General features: G+C 42.9%; 1 protein-coding gene across 1 annotated transcript; it reads left to right on the top strand.

Moving 5' to 3' along the window:
* Nucleotides 1–15,155: 15,155 nt before the first annotated feature.
* On the top strand, nt 15,156–19,853 carry TM4SF4 (transmembrane 4 L six family member 4). Its single transcript, XM_009946620.2, has 4 exons — nt 15,156–15,329; nt 15,610–15,699; nt 17,840–17,973; nt 19,652–19,853. The coding sequence occupies exons 1-4, from the start codon at nt 15,156–15,158 to the stop codon at nt 19,851–19,853; spliced, it is 600 nt and encodes a 199-aa protein (XP_009944922.2).
* Nucleotides 19,854–25,473: the final 5,620 nt, after the last annotated feature.

Raw genomic sequence — 25,473 nt, 5'->3', positions numbered from 1 at the left:
CATAAGCGTGGCTCTGAGCAAAAGATGAAACAGCTATGCAACCAGAGCTCCTCCAGCTCTTGAATTCTGTAGAAACGGCAAATTTATCCCATGTACAGACACACATGAAATGGCTTAGAATATTTCAATACTGTTGTCAAATGTACAGGACGAGCTCCACACTCAAAGAGTCTGGTAAGTCAGTAAAAACAGCAGAATACAAAGACAAAGCTGGGTATAAAGACCTCATTGTATTAAGATGACACTTCATGTAGCAGGTCAGATAGCCTTGAGTTACTATAGGTAATTATATTGCAAGAGAACACTTTTGTATAGTGTGAAAGAAGACTTTTACTCAAAGGGAAGGGTGTGACAGCAGCTGAGGCACTTGCACAAGGCCATACAGTAATGACAGTCAAAGAGGCTGAAGAGAATCCCCTGTCAGGTCAATGAAGCACAACATGGCATGGTTGGCATGGTATTATGACACATACGGACTATGATCTGAAAAAACCCAAACCTACTTTGCTACAACCAAGCTACAGGGTTTACTGAGGTTTTGAAATATAGTCACCATTTAAAAAAATATTTTAATTGCCCCCCCCCCGCCCCAAGAAAAGAAGAGCAAGATACCTGGTTAAATTTGAAAACAGTAATTCCCAGCTGATCTAAATGATGTGAGGATTAGCTACCAACACATTAGCAAACATACAGCAATAAAATCAATTCACACACATTGAATTTGAAGCTATTAAAAGAAACCCTTTGTACCACATCTGCAAGTCCGTTCTGCTAGTAGTCCAAAAGGGAACACAGAAACAGAGAGATACCCCAAAGAAAAATTAAAACAAAGACACCTCTACATTAGGCAAACCAAGGCAGGAGACCTCACTGCAGTAAGTTTTTGCCGGTTTCCAAAGCAGTATCCTACTGCTAACCCACATCTCACAAATTTTGTTAAACCCAGTGCTGAAGCATATTTTAACCATGACCAAATCTGACTATAGAACCCAAGCTGAGGTACCACTCATCTGAACCACGACTTGAGGCTGTCCCTTCCCAGGGCAGGGAACATCAGACAGCTTTTTGGGGAGACCCACTTCCAGAGTAGCCAGCCACCACTGCTGTTTCTTTAGCAAGAACAAAGGAAAAAGCCTGCCTTGGCCTTATTTCCTCTGCAATCGCCTACCAGCTGAGCAAGAGGGAGCACAGGCAAAAGGGCCTGCTCATGGATTTTTGCCCCAGGCACACTGCACAGCATACAGTGACACTCAGAACAGAAGAGGGATAGAAAGACATCTTGAGAACACCACAACTTACATATTTCCACCGTCAGGACAAATGCTGGGTTTTACTCCCACCCTCCAGAACAGCAGTAGGAACAACTTGCACTGAACATGCCCAGGGATTTCTCTGGCAAGCAGGAGCTGGGAGCACCTCAGCACAGCACTACAACCCCCAACAGCAAGAGCATCACACTCACTTTAAAGGAGCTGAATTCCACCAAGGTCAGCAACATCCTCCCAAGGAAGCATCTTGTTAATTAGGCCAGATTCAGACCTCCTGTACAGAACAAGCTGCAGACAGCATTGCCTTAAGACTAAGTGAATATGATTGAAAAAAGTTATCTAAAGGAAAATAGCCATCCATAAAACTTTAATGTTACTGACTGACCAATGTTACTGCATGGACAGACCAAATACTACAACAGGTAGCTTCACAGCCTAAAGGTGCAATTTAACCGTTGACTTAAACTGATCTAACTGCAAATTGTTGCTGGAGATTCAGTCCTGTTTCTCTACTTGCAGCTATATATTCCTGTTTCTTCCCTAATATCGGTCCTGGCATTGCTGTGGCCTTGCTCGGACCAGATCAGAGAACTAGCGTGAATGAAAACTAGCCTGGTGGTGGAAACTAAAAAACAGTGAATAACTAGTTTTCAGCCAGATCGGTCCCTTGAACCTCTGCACAGATGAATGAGCATTGTGCCAGCAAGCCAGTGCCATGCTTCCTTCTCTCGGTGGTGGTGGAAGCCCAGGCGGACATGAGCCAGCTGCCAAGCTGCATTCCCGGCCGCAGCGAGGAGATTGGGCTCTGCTGCCCAGGCCATGGAAGTGTTGGCCCTGGAGGCTGGCACCCAGCTGTGGCAGAGGGAGGCAGCCATGGCCATGCTCCTCTGCACAGGGAGTGCGTTTTCTGCCCTCTTGTCGAAGTGTTAAAGACATAACAAAGGGAGAAGGGGGAGAAATCAAAGAAGCTTAGCTAACTGTCAAAGAGGGGAAGGGTCTATAAATTGTTGTGGTGTTTCTTTGGATCCCCATTTCTGCAGCACAGAGGTGCCTTCTTAAGCATTCCTCTTACCAATGCCTCTCGCTTGCAAAAAGATTATGATGTGCTGAGCAAGCACGGCCACCGGTGATGGCCAGGGAAGGGGCAAGTGAGCAGAGCATTGACCAGGGGTGGGGAAGCAGCAGCCGAAAGCAGCCCATCTCATAAGTGCCGCTGATCTCAGGCACCGGTGACAGAAGGAGGTGCAGGAAAAGGCAGCTTAAGAGACAGACATGAAAAAAATGAAATACAAAATCTAAGAGCTGCTACAGTCCCTTGATCTCAGGCCAGCTTCAAAGGGGTCAGCGTATTTTTCACAGATAACTAACTAGAATGATCTCTAATTTATTTCTATTTTTTTCTAATCAGTATGAGCAAGACTAGAATTAGGCTATCACAGTCTTAACATCTGCACAGTTAGAATTGATCACAGCCTTTACACAAAGACAAACGCAACAGAAGCACCGGACCTTTGAGGCCACACAGCACGCTCTGCCCCAGATACCTGGTATTAAGGCAGGAGATGCGTTATCTCTCAAAACAATATGGGAGTGTTCTGAAAGTAGCAGGGTACAGCCTGGTACCACACCATTAAATATTAACACAAGCGATAACTAATCTACTCAAGGTGAGTCAACTCTGACCACAGTTTTAACCATTTACAAAAAAAAAAAAAAAGAAGTTTAACAAATCAAGTCTAAGCACATAAATTATTTTAAGACATGCTACAGTTTTGAGAGGAAAGGCATATGTGAAAAAGAGCAGAATTTTATTTTGCCATTTGGGGAAAAAAAAAAGTTCTCTAACCAGCGCTGAGCTTGCAGTTCTTAAGAGTTTTATGGAACAACCCAGTCTTTTGCATTCAAACTGGATTACTTCCATGCCTTTGAAAAAACAAAACAAAACCCTAAACCCATTCATGACACATCTCTGAAATACATGGTGTCCTCGTAAACAACTCTCTGGGCCTTCTAACTGCATGGTAGCTGACTTCAAATTTGAAGCAGAAACAGGAGCAAGAGGGTTTTTCATAGAATAGATTGTTTCCTAGCTCTCCTCACACAAGTAAACACAGTAAAATTTCACAGCAGAAAGAAAGAAAACAAAAAAGCAATGCATTATGTTTCCTACAGGTTAGATCCGGTCTGTGCTTTTAGCATGGATGAACTAGCCCTATCAATAGGCTCTCACTCTCAATTAGCTTTATTTTTTTCTTGCTGACATTTGGTTCTCAGCAACCTGTAACATTACATTCCCTGCACAACAAGGTTAAGTGCCTATATTTATCTGTTCATGATATGGAAATTTATTGTAGTTGCCCACTTATTACCACGCAGAAAGGCCTATGTTCCACTCACTTCAGTCCTACATTTACTGAAATGAAGTTATGCAGGAAGTGGAAAGAGTTGCCATGGAAATAAAACCAATTTAAGGGAGGCTGCTGCAAAACCTCCATTAATTAACCTATTTATGGTGAAACCATTTCTCCTCTCATTAAAGGTAGCTGGTATCATTTCAACAACACAACAAGAAAAACACAGCTGCTCTTCACTTCTTGTATATTCCATGCTTTAGTGAGAAATGCATCAGCATACAGTCTTGCACCATTTTTTAATACTGAAGTGGTGAAAAGGAATTAATGATTTGTGCTGACTTTGAGTACACAAGTGAAGGTCCATCTATAAAACTGAATATAACTGAAAAAAAGCAATAAAGATTTGTCTTGCTTGTTTTGAAACAAAAAGGTCTGATTTAGAATACGTTTAAAATTTGTTTTCACTTCTGAAATCCAGACTGTCAAATTCTTTCAGAAAAATGTACCATGAACATTTCAGTAATTATATTGACAAAAGGAAATAGTCCATGTCAAATCCCAGCAAATAAAAGAAACTTTAGAGTATAATAAAAGACAAATCTGTGAAATAGTTAACATATTCCAACTCTGCTCTTGACATGCTACTAGCATACTATACCTGAAAACCATATAAGCTTTCAGTGAGGGAGTAACAGTTTCAAGCTGGGACAAACTTTGCCTACAAAAAAAAAGGAAGGTGCAACTAAAAGAAGGAACAGCTAGAATATCCTTTTGTTTAATAACAATTCATCAGCAGAACCCTGTCTAAGCAGATACTGCATAGTGACAATGACAAGAACTACGCTATAAGGAGGGACAGAGCATACCCAGAGGCAAGATTTTCAGTGCCAAAGATCAGTTGAAGTTTAATGTGGATGCTGCTACCAGCAGTATAGTTCTGCTCCCAGCCCAGCAAATTTGATAACAACAAATCAATAATTACCAGCCACAAACAGTATGTAACACAAAACCATTCATATGCCTTAGACCAGCTGGATGTCTGTTTACAGAGCAACCAATCTGTTGCTGTACCCAATACAAATTTCATGACTGCAAGGTGATTTGGTGGAGGGTGAGAGACGAAAATGCAGCACCCCTCATGTCAATGCTGTGAGAACAGGAACGGGGTAAGCTTCTCCAAGCTGCAGCAGCAAAGGAAGAACTGAAGGGGCAAAGAGGTTGGGAGAAGGTGTCGGGGAGGTTCCCGTCCTCCCTCCAAAACTCTAGCCAAGAAATCCAAGCTAAAAAACATAACAGTAATAGCATGTCATGTCCTTGCCTCCATAGGATTTTCTTTGGCTAGGATGGGGCTGTCAACAAACAGCATACAATTCACAAAACACCCAAAATTTTATGTATTTTCAACTGGTTCCTAGAAAGAAAAATACAAATTTTCACTGAATTGGTGAGAAATTAGACCTACCATTGCACGATCTGTCTCATTTCTTAATTCATTTGTTAACCAAGAAATCGATGAACAACTACAACAGTGCAAAGGAAAAGTGGTCAGATTCAGCTCTCCACTACAGCAGTGCCTGGGGCATAAATCCACAGCAGGTAAGGCCTGTGATAGGTAGTCACTCGTTGTCCATAAGGATGAGCACTCCAAGAGTCTGTGGAGCCTAATGCTGACAATAGGAAGTACAGAGACTGCAAGGTCAACCCACCAGCAATTTGAGAGGTGTTGGGCAAAATAATGCACCATCTTAATTGTGGATGGAGATTTTTGGTAAGACAACTCAAGTTACATTTCTTCTCCAACAAGGCTTCCCAAGAAGTCAGTGGGAACCATGGATACATACAGGGCATCTAACTAGGTCCTTAATGTATAACTAAAATTTAAACATTTCACTTATTTTGAAAAAAAACAAAGAAAAAAGTCACATTTGTGAGTTCTAGGCATCCCAAAGCTAAAAACCCAACTGGCTGCTTCCTTTATAAATTCTTGATTCTTGCTATCGGAGGAGCTCAGCATGGCAGAAAATACTATTTGGTCATGCAAATCTTTCTTTTGAACACAATTCAAGCAGAGGATAGTTAAACAAACAGCTGAAGCGGAAATGAAGTGTAAACATGGACTCTGACCCCATTTTTAACAAACGTCTAAGCATGGGAGAAGGACTAGCCAGCTGGAAGCATGTTTGTAGTGATGAGTAAGATAAATATGAGGCATTAAGCATGCCAGTCTCACACTAAAGGGATTAAAATGAACGCAGTACATAACAGCATTCTTATTGTCAATAAAAAGCTGTACAGAAATCACGTCTAAGAACATGAGACATACAGCCTGGAATATACAATCCATGGCAATTCTTAAATTTGAACAAGTTCAAAACTCTAACAGTCTTTCAAAATCAAAATAGGAATTATCCAGCCTGTCTCTCTACAGTCTGCCTCTCTACACCATCAGCAATTTATAATCTGTAATGAGAAGCGCCCTCATTTCAGACAGGTGATCTGGAAGTAAAACTGAACCTACCTATACCATCCAGATATTCCAAGTATCAATATCATAACATAAGATCAAACATAATCTTTCATACCATAGGAATTCTTTCCTGAAAACCAGGGTCCATTATTTTCCTCTCTGACACAGGAACCATTTCCACATAAGGGATTTTAGAGCAAAGATGACTTTAAGGCAGACATCCCTTACAGAAAGACGGGTGAGAGAAGCAAAAGAGCAAATGGGCCACAGCCATGTCATTTCCATGGAGCATGTAAACAATTCACCTGGACAACACAAATGGAGCCAAGCAGCAGGGATGCACCTAGAGAGAGCTAACTCAGTCTGACTGATCTGCAGCTCTGATCTCCTCACTACCATGGGAGCCCACGTGGTGTTGAAGAGCTAGCATACGGGGAATGCTATTTATCAGCAACACAAACAAGCAGCAGAAACTAAGAGCTAGTCCTCCTTTACTCCCATCTCTTCCGAGTCTAGAAAGAAAGATGAGAAAGAGACAGGTATTCTCTTCCAGGGTAAAAGCAAAGCTACTCCATATAAATTTGCAGCATTATTCCTGCTTTACATTCGGGGCCACTTAGGCCACAATTTTGTTTTTAGGTAAGGTGAGTTAATGAATTCATCACAGGAGGATTTTCCTCTCAGTTGCACTGGTATCTTGCAAGGGATAAGAATGCCCAGGCTTTATCTCTGGAACCAACCTTCCTATAAGACCATGCATGCACTTGATGTTTGCATCCCAGTAAAGACAGATGCAATCTCCGCCTACGCCAGCACCGACAGGTTCGGTGACAGTGAGGGCAGCAGCCAAAGCCACAGCAGCACCGCAGCAGCCACAGCAGCATTGCTACCATTCTTTCAGTTATCTGCACCAGAGAGGCCAATCAAAATCTGGGCAGCCTGAAAGTCCTCTTGAAAGGAAAGTAGGACAGAAAAAAATCCAGCAAAATTGTCCAACCACTACATGACCAGATAATAAGGATCTGAGTGCCTACAGATGCAAGGAAGGAAATTCCAGGATCAGAGACATAAGACGTGAAAACGTCTTAGTTTAAAGATGTTTGTTGTTGCAGAAGACACGGAAGTATGATAATTTAAAAAGGAAGACATAAAAAACCCTGTCAGATACAACAATACAAGGATTAAAATCTGGCCTTACCGAACCTGGTGGGAACTATGTACTTCAAGTTTTCACTCAACAGCAATTTCAATTTCTGATGTTTTCAAAGCTTTACAGAACTTGTACAAATATTACTTACAATGGAAATTTTCTTATGAAGCATCAGGTGCACTGACAGCTAGAAAAAGAAAACAGAGGCATACCAAAGCATGAAAAACACTGCTTTTGGCAGGGATGATACACATGGAGGCACACTGTATATTGCTGCATTCTTCAGAAACATACTGAGTCAAGAAAACCAAAATTGTACTCAGCAAGAGAATGATGATGCCCGATACAGTTGTGCACTTCAGCACTCATGGTGACAGGAAGAATATGTAACTGTAAACTCTGTATAACCTCTGTGAATAATTCTGACCTGACTTGACACAAAATCATAGCAAAACTAAGTACATACACACACACACCCCCACCCCAAATAATTAAGAGGTAACCCTAAAGGAAACAGTTCCTTTGTTCTCCCATTTTCGAAAATACTTCAGGTGGAATTTTAGTTTTCAGTACTAATTATTAAAAGTATTTCAGTGGTGCTTAGATGGCCTGCAGCAGTAGTGAAGCTCATTTGTTTTCTGCTACAGTTAGTGTGGTTTACAAAAAAGCAATTTTCATTAATACGTAACAAAGCACCTTTTCTGCAAAGAAACAAAAATAAATATCGAAAGACTCAACAAATGTAACAGTAGTAAAAAGAGGCATTACATACACAAAATTACATAATTTTTACTTACTTAAAACTAATACAAATCAGAGAAGTCTCAGAGATTGTTTAGGGGCCAAACGCCTATTTGCTACTGGTTGACAGTTACTTTTGGCCCCATGGCTAGAAGATGTCTAATTAGTAAAATAAATTTCTATGTAATTTCACTTTAAATGAAAATGTCAGTAACTTAAACATTATGTCTGACACAAATGGAAATCAAAACTTCCTTCCAAATATTTTTCTCTAATAAGAAAGGACTAGGCTATCAGATATCAGAGTGATGTCAAGGAATAAAAACTTTACTTGGAATGGGATGTTAAAATTCAGGGTTCTTCATCTGACCTATTTCCATTCTCAAGAGAGGCGGAGGAATCTCCCACTCTAAGCTGGCAATTATCTACCTACAGTAGATACTCAGTCCAGGACGTAATTAATTTGATCTTTCTTGGAAGCTGAAATCATGTGGAAATCCTGACTATTGACAGCAGAACTGCCCACGTAGGACATGAACCCAGGCTTGTTTGAGTTCCAACATGCCTTCCGGCCCACTTTTCTTAAGCACTCTTCATTAGCATACACTGCTTTTCTGTATTCACAATGATATCAATGTGCAACTTAAAATACCACCTAGGCCAAGCTACATCTGTCACCAGCTCAGAAACGTCAGGAAGAGAACAAAGGTCAAACCAGACACTAGGGCAACTGTGCATGTTGCAGCCTGTCCTCCGAGCCCAGGAGGAAGCCTGGCCACTGGGGCTGAGGCAGGAAAACGCTGTCACAGGGACGCCCACGAGACCGTTTCCTCTTAGACATTTTCCCCTTCTCTGCTTTCACACACCTCACCACACAACTGGCCCCCAGGTTTGACAGAGATGTCTGTGAATAGAAAAGGGGATGAATTTCTTCCATGTCGAAGCTGTGGATGAGGGTGTGATGATGGCTTTTACTTTGCACGTACACAGCCCCACTCTTCTAGCATCTTACCAATATGCATTCCATGTGCCTTCACTGAGAAAGAGTGGCTCATCTGAATCACTAGCAAAGACAGCAAAGAGGAGCAGTGTCTGTCCCCTCTGTGTGTCTCCCTGGGTTCATTACACTGGTATCAGAGCTGGGGGGCTTTCCTGTGTTCTCAGAAAGCTTGTACTTGTTATCCTCCACTGCAGTGAAGACTGGGGTAACATGAAGGGAGACATTTTTCAGCTCATTCTTCTTTGTTCTCTCTTCAAAGAAAAGAAACTTGGTCCTATCAGCCTCTCTCGGGTCCTCAATGCCCACAACACAAAAGGAAATACAACACCGTGTTAAGTGTGTTCAGAGTGGTTTTATGCAGGAACTTCCTTCTGTATTTCTTGCTTGAGATCAGTGTGATACCATACATATAAGATATAAAACACACACACACGATAAACACACATACACAAAAATTTACGTGCAGCAGCAGAGGCTTGAACAGCCCTGGTTTCAGCTATGCTACTGAAAATCTACTCCTACCCATAAATTAGTAGCAAAATCCTCCCCAGCTTAATTGGAGGCAGGATCGGTACTTCTCACAGAAGCTTATGAAGCTCCAGATATCCAAACTGCCCAACTATCCATTTAGAATATGCTAGCAGCTACACAAATCACAAGAGCAAGAACTGATGACCTTGTGTCCTAACTGTCTAATGAGCAGAGTCATTGACACAAGAACTGATCAAGACACACCTATTCATAATTAAAAATTAACATATACATCAAAATACATGTTAAGCCACATTCAACTATCTGAATAAAATCAAAACCTGATTACTAAGATTAGCAAGAAATCCATGGCAACAAAAAAAAAAAAAAAAAAAAAAAGGAAGTTCTTGTGAAAACAGTACTGGTGGTACCTCAGGGGGCTAGCTCAGGTACTGAGAAAAGGACGGTTAACTAGTGTATGCTGCATCCAGGATAATTCACGCTACTTTTCAGATTATCACCTATGCTGCAACTGCTTCTGTTTCAGGATCCCTGCTTCCGATTATTGAACTCTCTCATTCACAGCTACCATGCACTCTGCAGGTTTATATGTAGCCACAGAGCATGTAGCTGTATTTATAGTTATCCTTTATATCTATCAAATTATCTGTTCCTCTCATTTCTCAGCCTACACTTAACTTGCAGATCAGTGCCTGTCTGTGTTTTAAGAAACCAGGCAAAGAATCGATCTGTTTACATCCTTCTGAAACAACCAAAACTATCTGAGCAGCCTTCCATTCCTATTATTTTTCCATAGGAGAGTATGTCATTTCACCTTCCCCTGCACAGCATGGACTCTGTATGACTTGGGAGTGAAGGAGAGGACGAAACACTGTCGCATAGCATGCTAGAAAGGAGAGCCTTCCATTGTGACTCCACGATTGCTAGGAAAATGCTGATAAACAGGACAGGATGACACAACAAAGACTGGCTCCACCCCAGTTACCAGCCCTCAGTGTTTCCACAGCAGAGTATTTATTCCAGGACAAGCAGTTGTGGCTAATGCTTGACAATGGGCTCACTGGTCCTCCTCCCAGATAGATGGCCAGAGTTGGAAAATGTGGGCTAGAACAGAAGGGAAGAACCCCTCTGAGAGGAAATGAGTGTGCAAGTCACTCAGTTTTTCCCTGGAAAAAGGCTAGAGTCAATCTGAGTTTTGTTTTCCAGCTCAGACTGGATGCCACCTCCCCTTAAGCCATCCCTGCTGACAAGTAAGTGTAACTTCAACCTTCACATAAAGGTTGGCAGTAGTTTAAAAAGTCCATGCATAAATAAGAATATAGTTGAACAGAGGAGTCTGGCTAGCCTTCTGTGGTACTGACAATGTTGGTGAGTGGAGTAAGAGGGAAGGAGCAGGACTGTTGTGAAGCTCAGCTTGAAAACCTGGCAAGGGCCTGGTAGAAGCATCTGCCTTTGAGTCACTCACAGTAAATCAGGATGGCAGGGTGCTGGATGCAAGACAATTTACACCTTTCCCCTTTACTGCAAGCCAGGATTCACAACTACAAAAAAGCTGCATTCTAGTCTGATGGGGGGGGGGGGGGGGCGGGGCGCGGGGCAGAAACAACAAGTAAGATTTATGTTCCATCTACAGCAAATATTTTCCCTATGCCTGTTACTGAGTCACTATGCTATAACTGGGAGCCAAATTACAGATGCTCTCTACCCCACTGGAAACGTCATGAAAGTCTATTTAACATATCAAGTGAAGTATGCAGAGTTTTCAAGTTCTGAATCTTTGCCACAGAAGCCATAGCAGGCTGTAGAAAGCCATGAAAACTGCTTACATTGGCCTAACTCCGACATCCTACTGGACACCACACATAGTCAGGACATCTTCATTTGTTTTTCTGCCTGCTCTTCTGTTGCATGATAGCTGTCCTTGGAATGAAATGTTAAGTTTGTGAGCAGGAGCCTTTCAAAATGTTCTCGTCCATGGTCACGTGCATGTTGCACATGGGACCAGATGCTCCACTCTCCTTTAGGGGCCCAACTAACAATCAGTGGCAATGCCTCCAACAGTGGCTATTCCATGAGCAGAACAGGCACGTCCAGCTCCCAGGTGAGACACAACACAGGCCGAAGCAGCACGTGTCTGGCAGCAGGCAGCTCCCCGAGCCTGACGGAGGCAATTGCTCTGGTGGAGCCGTGTGGGACGTAAAGGGCCACGCTTCCCAAACGTATACCAAACAGCTTACGTTGTTTACAACCTCCACTATCCTAGCAAAATGGCTAAGAGAGGAATCACAACGACACAACAATAAAAATGAACACAGCACCACTCCCAGAAATTGTTCAATGAATCACCAGTTACAAGCTCCTCCAAAAACGGCCAGTGCCAATAGCGCTAAACACACTGTGCTTCACAGGGATCTTCCAGTCCACTGGGAACAACCACTGTCACTGTCCGGGCTGTTCTGCTACATCTGCTCTTCCCAAGAATGTGTGGACTTCACTCGTGTTGCATTATATGCAAACTTGAAGCCACTCAAAATTTGTCGTACTAAATACCTGAATAAAACTCTTTTTACAAAGTAAACTAGTGTGATTTTCTCAGGAATTGTGAGTCCACTCAGACACCAGCACTAAAGGCATCTTTGTTCCTAGGAGTGGTCCTCACAAAGGAACCATCCTGTAGTGTCCTTAGTACACGAAATAATGCATATGATTATTTTGGCAGCGGTGACAACCATTCCTGGCCATCCTTTATTGAATGAGCTTAAGTATATATGAAATGAAACATTCTCCTTTTAAACAAAAAACTGTTTGTGTTATCCTAAATCGTGGCACATACTATAATTTCAAAATTTCAATCTATGGAATATACATTCAGGTTTTGATTCATCTTCACCATATGACTTAACACTTCAGTGAAGAGGAATATTAAAGCATTTCTAAGTCAGTCTTCCCTGCAAACAGTCTTGCACCACACAGCACAGTTTCCAGAAATCACAAAATAAATATAAAATCAACCTTTTAATCTCAAATATGGAGAAACACATACTTTGTGTTCTATACCAATAGAAAATGTCTGTACGTTTCTGATCTCCGTCAAGTCATCTACGCAGACTAGTCTGCCAGAGAAAAGGTCAACCGAAGAGTAAAAAGAGTCTCTAGAATCATCCCAGGGACTTCTGATACTCTTAGGGAAATGGGAGTTGTTCAAATAAGTTCTTAGTTTCCTAGCACCACGGGAATTCCTGGTGCCAGAGGTATGGAGCTGATGTGAGTCACACGTATTTTATCTCAGTGGTACTTCTGGAAATGAAGCACCATTTTTACTCCCCAAGCCATTAAAAGCTGTTTTTGTGACTGGTATTGGGAGTTCCATAAATTCTCAATAATAAAAACTTTCAGTGAGTATTTCCTACTTCTGTTGATCTACGCAAATACTTATTTTAATTAAAGCAATAATAGACATATCAGAAAGATATGATTATCAATTAACCCATCAAAGAACCTGACAGCCTTTAGCATTTGCCCGCTTGGTTACTAGTATCTAGGGAAGGACACATTGGAAAAAGTAAGATTTCTTTGTAGAGATTGCTCCACTCAAGGCCAAGTGAGTGCATAGTCAATAAGTGAGCTGATTTTTTACCTGCAAAGATTAAATCATACTGTGGTAATTTGCTTAAGTCTGAGAGCGGGCTCCCTGAAGTAAACATGAAGCTCACAAATCTAGTCAAGTCTGACATGAAAACGGGTTTCATAGTTTCATCTTTTAATCAAAAAGCCAAGACCATGATCCTTTCTGCCTGAAGTTAGACAGAATTTAGCTACTGAAAACAGTAAGAGTGCACCCAGTGCCACTCCTAAATTAGTAGTAATTAATTTTGTTTAAGTTTGATGCATGTTTTACAGCAGAACCCCAAACACACTACCTGCTAGAGACAGCACCTGTCTGTGTTCAATCCTATTAGTGCTTTCAGGAAAAAAAGCATTTGAGAGCTCTCTCACAAGTTGACAACCCTTCCAGTTGCACCTCACAAGTACAAGAATTGCATATCTAATTAAAGAGGATTTCTAGCATTACTACTGTCACCTTAAAAACATATTTGCCTAAAAAACATGAGGTCTGGCCCTCTAATCTGATAAAACTGCTTTATATCCTTCTGTTTCTGCAAAGAAGCCTAAAGCTGCCAGGCCCAGGCTCTGGTTCCAAATACGCTTCTTCAGCAGCAGTGGTGGCTCAAGATGTCCCAGTCCCTGCTCTCCTGGCTTCCTTGTATCCGCACAATTGTCGGTGTGGCTTGTGATGAACCAGATCAGGGAATTAAGTCTAAACAGTGACGTGGGTTTCTTTCAGCTGTGTCATTTCTGTAAGGATGATGGCTGCAAAACCCAGCTTATTCAGCATTGGCACTTAACCTGAACCCATAGCTCTGGGCAGTTCAAGACAGCTTTGGACAGTTCAGTATCATGTACTTCATGGGATTTTGTGGTTGTGCAAGGTAAAATTTTAGATATTTCTGGGCTGACTGTCTTTGAATATTCAGCAGAGATCCACTATAAGGATCAAAAAAGTCCTTCAAACATCTTTAAAAGCTTAATTCAAATTTGAATGAAAATTTCCTGAGCTTTACCCTCTGAGCAAAGTGGAAATTGTTGTCCATCTCAAAACATATAGAATTCTTACGTCCACACAGGGATGGCAATGGAATTGCATTTATCACTGTCTCCTAGGAATGAAGATTGGTGTGAAAATCAGCATAACACAAGTTCTATAGGACAATATACCTAATCTAAATGTGAAAGAGAAGGTATACAGTATCCATTAAAGAGCTGCAGAGCCTGCTTTAAAAGAGCTGCTTGCTTGAATAAAACGTTGCATGCTAAGCCAGTGAGGGTCTCATTGAGCTCGAGTCTACCACATGCAGCGTAATTTTAAGTGGAAATTTTGCCTGCGCACAGATGAAATGCTGGGCTTTGAGGGAACACGTTATCCTTAGTGAACACAAAATGGCACAACAGAAGGAGCAAGTCCACTGAAATGTTTTTTATCATTAGCCTTTTTTCAGAGATATCAGCTGCAAAGCACTGCCTCCATAACAAGTCATTACCTATTGTAAATCTATTACTAATCTGAGTGCTTTGAAATAACAAATGACTAGCTCAACTTTCCCAAAGAAAAGAAAATTCACTAGGACTTTTCCATTGCACACGGCTGTATTAACATCAGCTGCTTCGTTCTGCATTTTCCTGTCAGTCTTTACAAAGAAGTATTCTGTACTGTGAAGAAGGACTGTGCATTGTAAAAATGATGATCCAGAACTAAGAAGGGTATCTACCCATGACCTGAGCCCAGATAATGAAGTGTCTCATCCACATTAGTAAAATATTAACAGGGGTTATTGGTTGTCATAGTAAAATGAGAGGCTGTACTGAACGTAATTTCATTTACGGATGTTCAGAAAATTGACATCATGGCTGCAAGAACATATAAATAACCAGCACACTCCATTTCTGATCGACTGCAGCAACATCTCTGAAGGAAGCATTCTACAGGCTCAGCTCCTCTAAAGGCACAGCAGAAACTGGATGTTGTAAAGTACACCAAGAAGCTCCTTTTTATAAAAGAGTTCTGAGAACATCTGAGAGATTTTTCCTCTGCCTTCCGTTGTGTTTGCCATTTCTTCAAAAAAGCATGTGCACAGGAGGTTGTGCCAAGTGCCTGGGAACCATTCTTATCCCCCTGGCTGTGCTATGTACCCTCGCTAACATTTTGTTGTTTTTCCCTGGAGGAAGAGTGGTGGAAGACAATATACACATTACAGATGAGGTCTGGTACTTCGGAGGGATCGTGGGATCTGGCATACTGGTGAGTACACAAATGCAAACATTCCCCCCTCTGCCCTCCCTCCCCTCCACCTCCCCCCCTCCCCGCCCATGACTTTGCATTGCCGAATTTCCTCAGTACCTCAAATGCAGGTTGCAACACTGCAAACTGTTCTTTGATAAATAAATTACAAGTCATCCAACAGTTTTGCAATAGGTAACAATGTAGTGATAAGAAAAAAAATAGACATAAAACTATTATATTTAAAAGCAAATGTAACTTGAATTCATTCCAATTCAAACTGTATTTCTGTTATTGGTAGATGGTCTTTCCTGCCTTGGTATTTATGGGCCTTAAGAATAATGATTGCTGTGGATGCTGCGGCAATGAGAGCTGTGGGAAGAGGTTTGCGGTAAGTGAGAGGAAACATGGCAAAAAAGTAAAAGCTAAACTGTTACTGAAACAATATGTGTATCTTCTGCTGGCAGTCACCGAGAGACTAGGCAGATGCTGTCCACAATGTTGCACACAAAGCCCTGACATTTGTCTGAGCGCTGCAAAGTGGAAATAGCAGGCTGTAAAAACTGCAACATGCCTTTGATGTTGTGCTGTAGGTACCACAACTGTACTGCCTTGGTGTACTTTGGTATCACATGATACCTATAGTTGCTGTCACAATCAAAACTAATTTCTGAAAGATCTGCACTTTGTTTTGCAAAGTATAACAGTTCTCTCTAGCTATTTTTTGTGGCAGTTTTAAAAATTATTCTGACAGTTGAGCACTGCATTCCCAACTCGTTGCAGACCCATGCAATGGGCTGTGAGTATCTCATCAGGTTCATAGGAATTTTCAGGTTGGAAAAGAGACCTTGGGAGGTCACCTACTCCAACCTCCTGCTTAAAGCCAGGCAGAGCAGTCTCCACTTGGAACTTATAGCTTCCTTTCACACTAGAAGTGAAAAGTTTCAAATGGATACCTTCAGAGAGTAGTAACCATTTCAAGCCTTTTAGCTTAAAAATAAGATTGGAGAAAACCAAATATATTTATACTAGGAAAGTCTGTCCTTTTGAAATAAACTGTTTGGCTCAAGTAGATCATTATCCTTTTTTATAAAGGAACAGGCTTTCAACTGAAAAAAAAAAAAAAAAGAAAAAAAAAAACCAAATAGGAAGAGAATGATGACTGTGAGGTTTACAAGGAGCCTTCCCTAAATCCCCTGCCTTTGATGCAGTCTTCATGCAATCCCAACAAAGCAGGTGGAACTTCACGGAGGGGGAAATGGAGCCACCTATTTCTCTTCACCACACTGTATTACAAATTTTCTGTTAGCAGTGCATGCATCTTAGTTTAGCTTTGAAGAACTCTTACAACTCAGCGAGCACCAAACCACTCGCGTTTTGCTGCCAAGCTGCCGCTCGCCCCTCTGCCAAGCAGCTGGACGGGCCATGGTTACGGACAAGGGCTGAGCTCGCTGCCTGTGCTCATGCCGCTGGGGCCAGCTGAACCCGGCACGCCCAAAACGTGACTGCGTTCTGCAGCGCAGCACCTCGTGAACGACTCATGTTAGAGTGCAGCTGACTGAGACTGGGAGTGCGCGTACAGTCACAAGTATTACATACACCGTACTAAAGAGTCCTGGTGGCCTTACCACGGCGTGACTGAGAACTGAATTTGCTCTTGTGTGTTAGCAGCAGCACCGTTATCATGATGTCTACTGCAGAAACATAATGTTTAAGTCAGCCCCATCAGATATGTCAACATAAAAATGCATGTCAACACTGAAGGCAAGAGTCTCATGATGAGGGCTGAACAAATGCTCACAGACCTGAAAGTACTTTTTTTTTCCTCCACCTGTATCACTTTGATCCAATAGAAGACCCTAACTCTACCTACAAACTATTATGACTACAAGTGCTTCAGAATGCAAGCAGGGCATTAGTTTTGCCCTGATTTACTTACACATTAGTATATATGAAAACGCCACAGTGGAAAGCCAGAAAAACAAAGACAGCCTTTGCAACCACTATTACAGTTAATGATGACGAGTACCTGCGAGGAGATACAGCATGCTAATATGAAACCCGAAGGGGAGACTCAGAAAGGAAAAACATAATCACCCGGTCTAGATATGACCAAGATAACAAAGCTAACTTTGTAAAAGGTACTGTAGATATTTTTTTTTAATGCCTTGAGTCGTCCAAGACTTAAGTCTTGTTTATCTCTTGAGAAAGACTCGCTTCAGTGAAACACGGGACCTCAAACAACAACGAGGTCTACTGGATAAATACTGTCCAAAGGGGAGGAGTGCCATCTACTGTGTCAGCATCCACCCCTCTCCTCTTCAGGCAAATGGTGCTCAGCTTCTAAATGCCAGTGCAGGTACACGTTATACATTTATTACGTAATTGCAAACTGATATATTTCAGCTGTTCAGAAGTTAACTATTTTGACGATTAAGAGCTGAATTTAGGGAACGTACGTGGACACTAATAGGGTACATTTCATTGTTTGAATGAGAACAAAAATAACATTATTTTTTTCTTTTCATCAGATGTTTTCTTCTATAATATTTGCTGCCGTTGGATTTCTGGGAGCTGGATACTGCTTTATTCTGTCAGCAGTAGCCCTAAACAAAGGCCCTAAATGTTTCACTGGAACAGAATGGACCTATCCTTTCCAGGATGGGTAAGACAAGACTATCAGAAAAAAAGTTACACGTTTTAAGTTTGTGATATGATTTAACTTCCAAATCCACTGTACAAAAATGGGAATGACACTGTTTGTCTAAAACACAGCTCTTAGAAGAGCCAGCAACGCACATCTATACTAAATAAGGTTCAGGAGCATGGATGTAAAGAATAGCAAGTACAACCAAAACTACTGATTTCCAAAGGAGCCAACAGAGAGAAACGCACAGCCTCTAGGTTATTCTTAGGATGATAAGCAGTATATGGGGATATACTCCACTAGATGAATAGCAGTGACACTTTATATTGACATTTGATGGTATTCAAATAATTAGTATCTATGTGTCATTTTATTTTGGTTATGGAATGTGGAAGTTGTCTGTTCCTCACACTCTGCACCTCAAACATGTCTGCTGTCGGGTATATTTACCACTTTCAGAGAGGTGGTGTGAAGAACATGAGACCCTAGCAATCCAGTAGCTCGGGGCTGAAGTCAGCAAAGGGCCAACTGAAAACAGGGTACAAAGTGTTACCAAGGAGAGAAGGTGTGATCAGAACAGATCGATAAGGGGTGCAGTAAGCCCCCCAGCACCTGAGAATCTTTAATGCAGTCTTCCTCAGTCAAAAGTGGCCTAGCAGTGTTTCTTGCATAATACACCACAAAATTATAGTTCAGGTTGAAAAGGGAAAAAAAAGGTAAAAAGAAGTATAATGTTGTAAGTTACACATTATTTGTTCATGGGCTAGTGAGGGCTGGAAACCAACTGCTTTTGTCTAATTCTGTCTGGAAAAATATGCTCTGTTTCAAACATAATTTCGGTCGCAGTCAAGGAATTACTTGACAGGAACATAGAAACAAAACAGCATTAAGAATATGCAGAGGAAATCTACTAAGTGGTTAAGCACTTAAAAATCAAAATACGAGTGCAAAAATTATGGAAAATACTTTTACCTAATACTGCTGTTCTTTAGATGAGGCATCTAGATAAGCAAAAGCTGTTCTTTTCAGCTCAGTGGGCAAGAGGCAACTGCTCGATTCACTTGTTTTGTTTTCATTATGATGTAATACAGTAAATAAAGACAAATATTTAGGTGTAGAATGCAACATTGCTTCCTTGTTCCCAGCCAATTGTGAGGTACTGGACTGAACACCCCAATCCAGCATTCAGACCTTACACACGCATGCACACATACACAAACTTAACCTTGTAATCCAGCACAAGTGCGAGGTTTCTGCCCAGGAGGAGCCCCCGGCCCATGGGGCACAGTGGGGGGCACTCCATGGCAGTGGAGGCCAGCACTGCTCCGTCCAGCGGAGAGCCGCTGCACCAGGAGCAGAAACGCCTGTGACAACGGCCACTGGCACAGCCGAACATCCTTTGGCACATGCTTGGCTGAAATCTCTTCTTCCCAAAATACCAGAAACCGCACAATTGTATCAAACACACACTCGTCTCCGTTCCCTTCTGATGCCTTGTCTTTTCAAATCAATTGCTTCAACTGGTGTACAAACTAAAACAAAATCATGTTCTAGACACGTAGCACCAGCATAATGGAAATTCTTTCTCGCCGTACTGAAGCTAACAGAACCTCAGCCATACCACAACAGCGACAACTTGTCAGCTCTGTCAGAGCTAACATCATCGTCTTCATAACTGTTTTCTCCCTGCCCCCAGGAATTACCTCGGTAACCACACATTGTGGAACGCATGTCAGTCACCTGAAAACATCATCCCGTGGAACCTGACCCTCTTTTCCTTGCTGCTCATCATGAGTGGGATCCAGGCAGTGCTCTGTGGCATTCAGGTGGTGAACGGCCTGTTTGGAACAATCTGTGGGGACTGCAAGTGTTGCGGATGTTGTGGGGTGAGCAACTGACAGTTTTCTTTCATTATTTTGTGTACTGATAATAGCTATATATACACCTGACTAGCTGACAGTCTGAAAAACTAAACTAGACTTCATTCAGTGCCATGATCATGTCTTCTAAAGTACATGTGAAACCCTACAGTGTTGCCAGGTGTTGAAAATATGATCTCAGTCCGTATTTATGGTGTTTATCTGACAGCTTCCCACAGCCACTGGGAACTAATAAAATCCTTTGAAAGTTACAGGAATAGTGGCCACTAAATTACCTTCATGTTTTTGTTTTTCCAGGGAGACAGAACTGTCTAAAGAATACGAATACTGTAGAGAACCCTCCATTTCCTGAGACGCTCCCTTTCGCAACCGTTCCATAAAGCAGCCCTAAGATGCACCGTCTCTGGCTAAGAAGATGAGAATGAAGGGCACTTCCCCTCACTAACATTATGAAGCCCTGACTCCCTTTCCAGGCTTCCCGAAACCCCTGATCACAGAATAAAATAAGTGAAATTCCACTCTCGCATTCATATTTATTTTCGTAAAACAGTTTCCATTTAAAAAGAGAGTATTCTCAGGCAAAATATTTTCTCTCCTGAGTCAGCTTTCCAACTGAGGACTACCAAATGCTGCTGGTACAAGCTCAGTTGTAATGCAGTTGTGTCTGTTTTCTTTTGAGGTCTATCAGATGGAAATATCACAAGTCTAATGTTTTTTTAATATGTTCACATTGCGTGGAAAAGCAAGGACTTCTCTCTTCCAGACCTGCTATGATTAAAATGCTCTCTACAGAGTCCCTGTTACAAGAGAGATTCATGAACCGCATGGTGAGGTCTCTTTTCTTGACTGTGTCTGACAGATGGCTGTATTCAGCAGCACTGCTGTGCAAGTGTAGGGTCAAAGTAACAGGCAAAAGAATAGAGTGCTGTGGATCCATAGTCTGAGGTGTTACGAGCCATCTCGGACACCACTATAGCCTGCTTCACACCAGGAATTCAGTGAGAAAGACCAACCCACAGCCATTTCTCACCACAATGGGCATCTGGATTCTTCACTAACTCACACTCAATTTTCCTCCAGTCACTCTCCCCAGACAGAATGCAACAACACAGAAGGGCTGTAGAAGATGAAACTGAAAACAGAAAGTATAAGAATATGGGAAGCTTGTACAGAGACTTTCCCAGCCTACAATTCTTTGTATTCCAGGGACCTCCTGAGACAAAGGTTCCATCTCTGCATTTAACTCTTCTTGAGGGACTCCTCCTCCATGAAGCTGTGCAGTCGTTTCTTGGATCACAATATCTCTTCCATAGTCTAACTTGATGCTATGGGAAAAAACTCCTTTGCTCTGACTCTGTCACCTGTTCCTTTCGTTTGATGCCTCCTAGTTCTTGCCTGCAAGAAAGAGGACACAGCCAGTCCTATCCCTGCTTCTTCATGATACCTAATTTCACAGGTTCTCTCCTACCTCCTCTCAGTGGCCTCTTTTTTTTTTTAGCCTGAAGAGCACTAGTATATTTACCCATTCCTCATACAGAAGTTGTTTCACCTTTATTTGAAGTTTTTTCAACTTTCTCCACTACACATTGAGATGGGAGGGACGGAGCAGCAGTGTTCCAGGTACAGGCACAGTGCCCTAGCCATTTATTCCAGCAGCAAAGTTCATTAGCTGCAAAGACAAGCATGAATCACAACCTGATCGGTCACTGCTGTGAATCCCACAGGTCTGGTCTTTTTAGAGAGCAAGCCGGTTTCTCATATAGAACATCATCTTCAAATGTATAATTTAATGATGTAGAAATATTCACAGCAAGTAACCAAATTCGTTTCTACTTGTGAAGTAAAAGGGCTTTTAACCTCCTGTCCATGGCACTAACTAATTAACTGAAATCCCTTGTCTAACAAAGGTGATGCAGTGACTTAAAGCCATAGAAAGGCGGGTCTGTGTAACCTGTTCTTAAAAATCTCTAAGTTCAGGGATCAAACAGCTTCAGCATTTTATAACACTGCTAACTGTTCTGAAAGTTAGAAAGACATTCGTCGTATGTAATCATGCACCCCCGTGGTACAAAGCTGTTCTCTTCCCGGTAGGCTTATGGAAAAGTCTTCCTCTTCACATAAAACTTTCACATACTTGGAGACTCCTATCATATTCCAATCCTCACCTCTAACAAAACAAAAAAAACTTCACTCTGTCATCATAACTCATGTTCTTTCACAACCCAGTATTCATGTGTGCTCCTGCAAGCTTCTCCTACAACTTCCCAGAAGCTGAACGCTGGACTTGTGACTTCAACATGGGTTACAATTTCTATTCAGTCCAGCCGAGTAGCTCGTAACTCCTCTTCTTAAAGCTTCCAATCTATACATGCTTGCAAATGCTATTTATTCATCTTTTTGCAGAAGTTTGATTTAGCTGTGTTTGGCACAATGCTACGAAAGAGATAGGAAAGGCAAAAGAGTTGAAAAACAAAAATACTTTTTAGAAAGAATTAATCTTTTAAAACTTAAAAATAAAGAACTATTTCCCAAAGAAATAAAGGAGGAAATAAGAAGGACTGGAGAAGTTTGAGGGATTCAGACCAACTGATATGCTTCTTAAGAAATTCCTGAAACAAATTTTCACATACCAGCTTGCCAGACTGGATGTCTCAAGGCTTCTAGTTCATCAACATATTTGCGACATCTCTTTCCTAAAATTTTCCTCCTGAAATAATGATTCTGTGGTGTGTGCTTTCAGAAAATGTATTTCATGTACTCTGTACCGACACTAGAGATTCTGAAGAACTTAAAAGTATTCAGAAGCAGTAAAAGCTGGTGAGCAAGATGCAAAAAATGTTAAATAGCTAGATTTAGGTACTAAAAGTTACATTAATAAAAGCAAAACGGCCTCAGAGATACATTGTGCAAGACGATAAAAGATATTATAAAAAAACCTCTTTAGAAACAGCTGTCTCTCCCACCTGTTCTACTGCACTGTAGGGAATTTGAGAGTACCCTTTAGATCACCACCCACTGATGCACCCATCTTACATCTATTCTTTCATCTGCGGTTAGCAGCTGTCCTGCACCTCATCTTGCATTTGTCTTGTTTTATTTATGTGAAGCCTTTGGGAACATGGAATGTTTCTCATCAGTATTCCACAAAGGGACGGGTAGCTCCATAGTGTACAATTTTGATATATTAATAAACAGATACATAAATGTTTGTGGGAGCCTTGAGATAAGAAATAACAGACAGGAAGCTATGGTAGCTAAAACCGAAATCAACGGGTGCTTCATGAGTCAATGCTTCTAAGATGCCCAGCTCCACGGTGCTTTTCTAACATGAGCTAATATACAGCAGATACCGAGACAAGGCACACATGTTTCACCTGGACTGCATTCGTAGCTTGGCCTTGGGGTGTACTGAACAAGCACAAATGAACTGGAACCAGCAACTCGGCTGATCTAGCATTTCAAAGTGCTAAAGGCAGTGCTCCTAATCTACTCCGTTACGGCTAACAGCTGAGACTCTCCCCTAGCATTTAATCTCCAGGCAATCACACTTAGCTCCAGTGTCAGTTCTGCAGTAATTGGAGATTGCTCTCTGTGTTTTTACTGAGCAAAGCATCCAGTAAAATCAAGGCGATGGACTGATCACAGATGGTTGTAACAGAGAAAGATATAATAAGCCAGTGGTACTGCTGGGAGAGAAGTCACAGTAAAGAGGGTACAGTGGCAGACCAGGACAGAAAGATGATGGCAAGAGAAACCACGAACAGGGAGAACTGGAAGTGTTAAAACAGACCTCAGTAGTCCCAACCAACTTCAACACCACACTCAGTTTTGGAGTGTACAAATGTCAACATATATACACTCACACAGCTACAGAAATCCTAGCAGTCTGAGGGAAACGTATTCGTATCATTTGTAAAATCTCAGAGATGCACACGTTTTCTGAAGCCTCATTATTCACTCATTAAAAACTGGCTGCTCAGTGACTGGTTAACTAGGGTGCTGAGAGCATGGCCATTTTGACACTGTGTGGCGTCATTTTAGCTGAGAGTTTATACAAAAAGAAACACGCAGGTTATTTAACAACTGAGGTTACAACATGTTGAGTGTGTGCATGGGATTTTGAGCCCACGCATTTCAACTTCAGCCCGACCAAACGATGGCCCTGCACAGCTCAACTACACACAGGTGGAGCTCTCCTTATTGATTGTCTCCTATCAACAGACTGCAAGGAGGTGACACGTTAACCACAGCACAGCGTCACCTGTGAACGATGCACCACTTAACCGGCAACTCTTTGCAAGAAGTCTGCTTCTAAAATTAGGAAATAACATACCCAAAGTTAGGACGTTTGCTCAGCCGAAAGGAAGGGATGGGTGCTAACATCATTCCAGTCTTGAACGTTCATCACTGCCCCCAGTCCAGCCTCGGCTCCCCCTCACGGCTCTGCACTACTCGCGGCGCAACCAGCAACCGCGCAGACAACGGCGAGGCCTGTGCCCGCGGCCCGGCGCCCGCAAAGGCCCCGCAGGCCGAGCCCGCGCAACCGCGGGCCGAGAACCGCCCGCCACCGCCTCACACAGTGCCCCGGCCCTGGCGGGGCCGCCCGCGGCGGCAGCTCCCGCACGCTGAGCCGCAGCCCGCGCCCTCGGCCCGGTCCCGCGGGCCCGGGTCCCAACCGGGGCGGCGCCGCCACCTCCCTCGCCCACCTCCTCCTACCTGCTACCGGCCTCGGTCCTCCCGGCCCCGCGGGGCCGCCTCGCTCCTGGGCAGCGGGTGGGAGCTGCGGCCCCCCCGGGCTGCGGCCCCGCTCCCCTCCCGCCGCCGACCGCGGCCAGGGGCGCCCCGGGAGCGGCCGCCCGGGGCGGCGGCGGGAGCAGGCGCCAGCGGCAGGTGCGAGGCCGCGGGCCGGCGGAGCTGCCCTCGGCGGGGCCGCCCCTCGCCTCGCCCCGCGCGGCGCCTCCTGCTCTGCCCGGCCGCGCTCCCCGGTTCGAGGGGAATCCTGCAAACCAGAGCTTACCAGAGAGCTCGTTTTCAGAATGAAATACAACACAGCGAAACAAAACGACCCACCCTAGCACGTGGTCTTAATTTTTCTGGAGTATCACCTGTGATTCTAGCCATGGCATTTTGAAGAATCAGCAGCTACCCCGTGGCGGACTCAGGCATTGCTGATGGTACAGGGAAGGGTGAGCTTTGAGGAGCAGGCAGGGAAAAAAACATAAGGAAGATTTTAACTGAAGTATCACACTGAAAATAACATCGTTGGGATGCCCTCCCTACAAAACTCTGTGGGAACTGGTGTGGGAGGTGAGACTGTGGTGGTGCAGACCCCCTGGGCCGCGTTGCGATGTCAGGACGAGCCAACATCGTGTTCTTGTCTTGGCTACATGTGCAGTGAGTCGGGAAGATCTGGCACTTTCTTATGTTGGCTACAAGTGCAGTCAGTTGGGACGATCTGGCACGTTCTTGCCCTGGTTCCAAGTACAGTGAGTTAGGCCAGTTAGGCGATCCCTAACCATTCCTGAAACTCCTGCTGCCTGGATCACAGACCGCTCTGGAAGGTACCAGAATTACCTGACAAGAATTCTGGCCAAAATGGGAAAATACCGACCAAAGTCAATCATCTCGTGATCCTATA

The sequence above is a fragment of the Leptosomus discolor genome, chromosome 7, assembly GCF_034619465.1.
Source record: "Leptosomus discolor isolate bLepDis1 chromosome 7, bLepDis1.hap2, whole genome shotgun sequence".
Taxonomy (NCBI): Eukaryota; Metazoa; Chordata; class Aves; order Leptosomiformes; family Leptosomidae; genus Leptosomus; species Leptosomus discolor.
The sequence above is the reverse complement of the archived record's forward strand: the minus strand, read 5'-3'. Positions and strand labels throughout refer to the sequence as shown.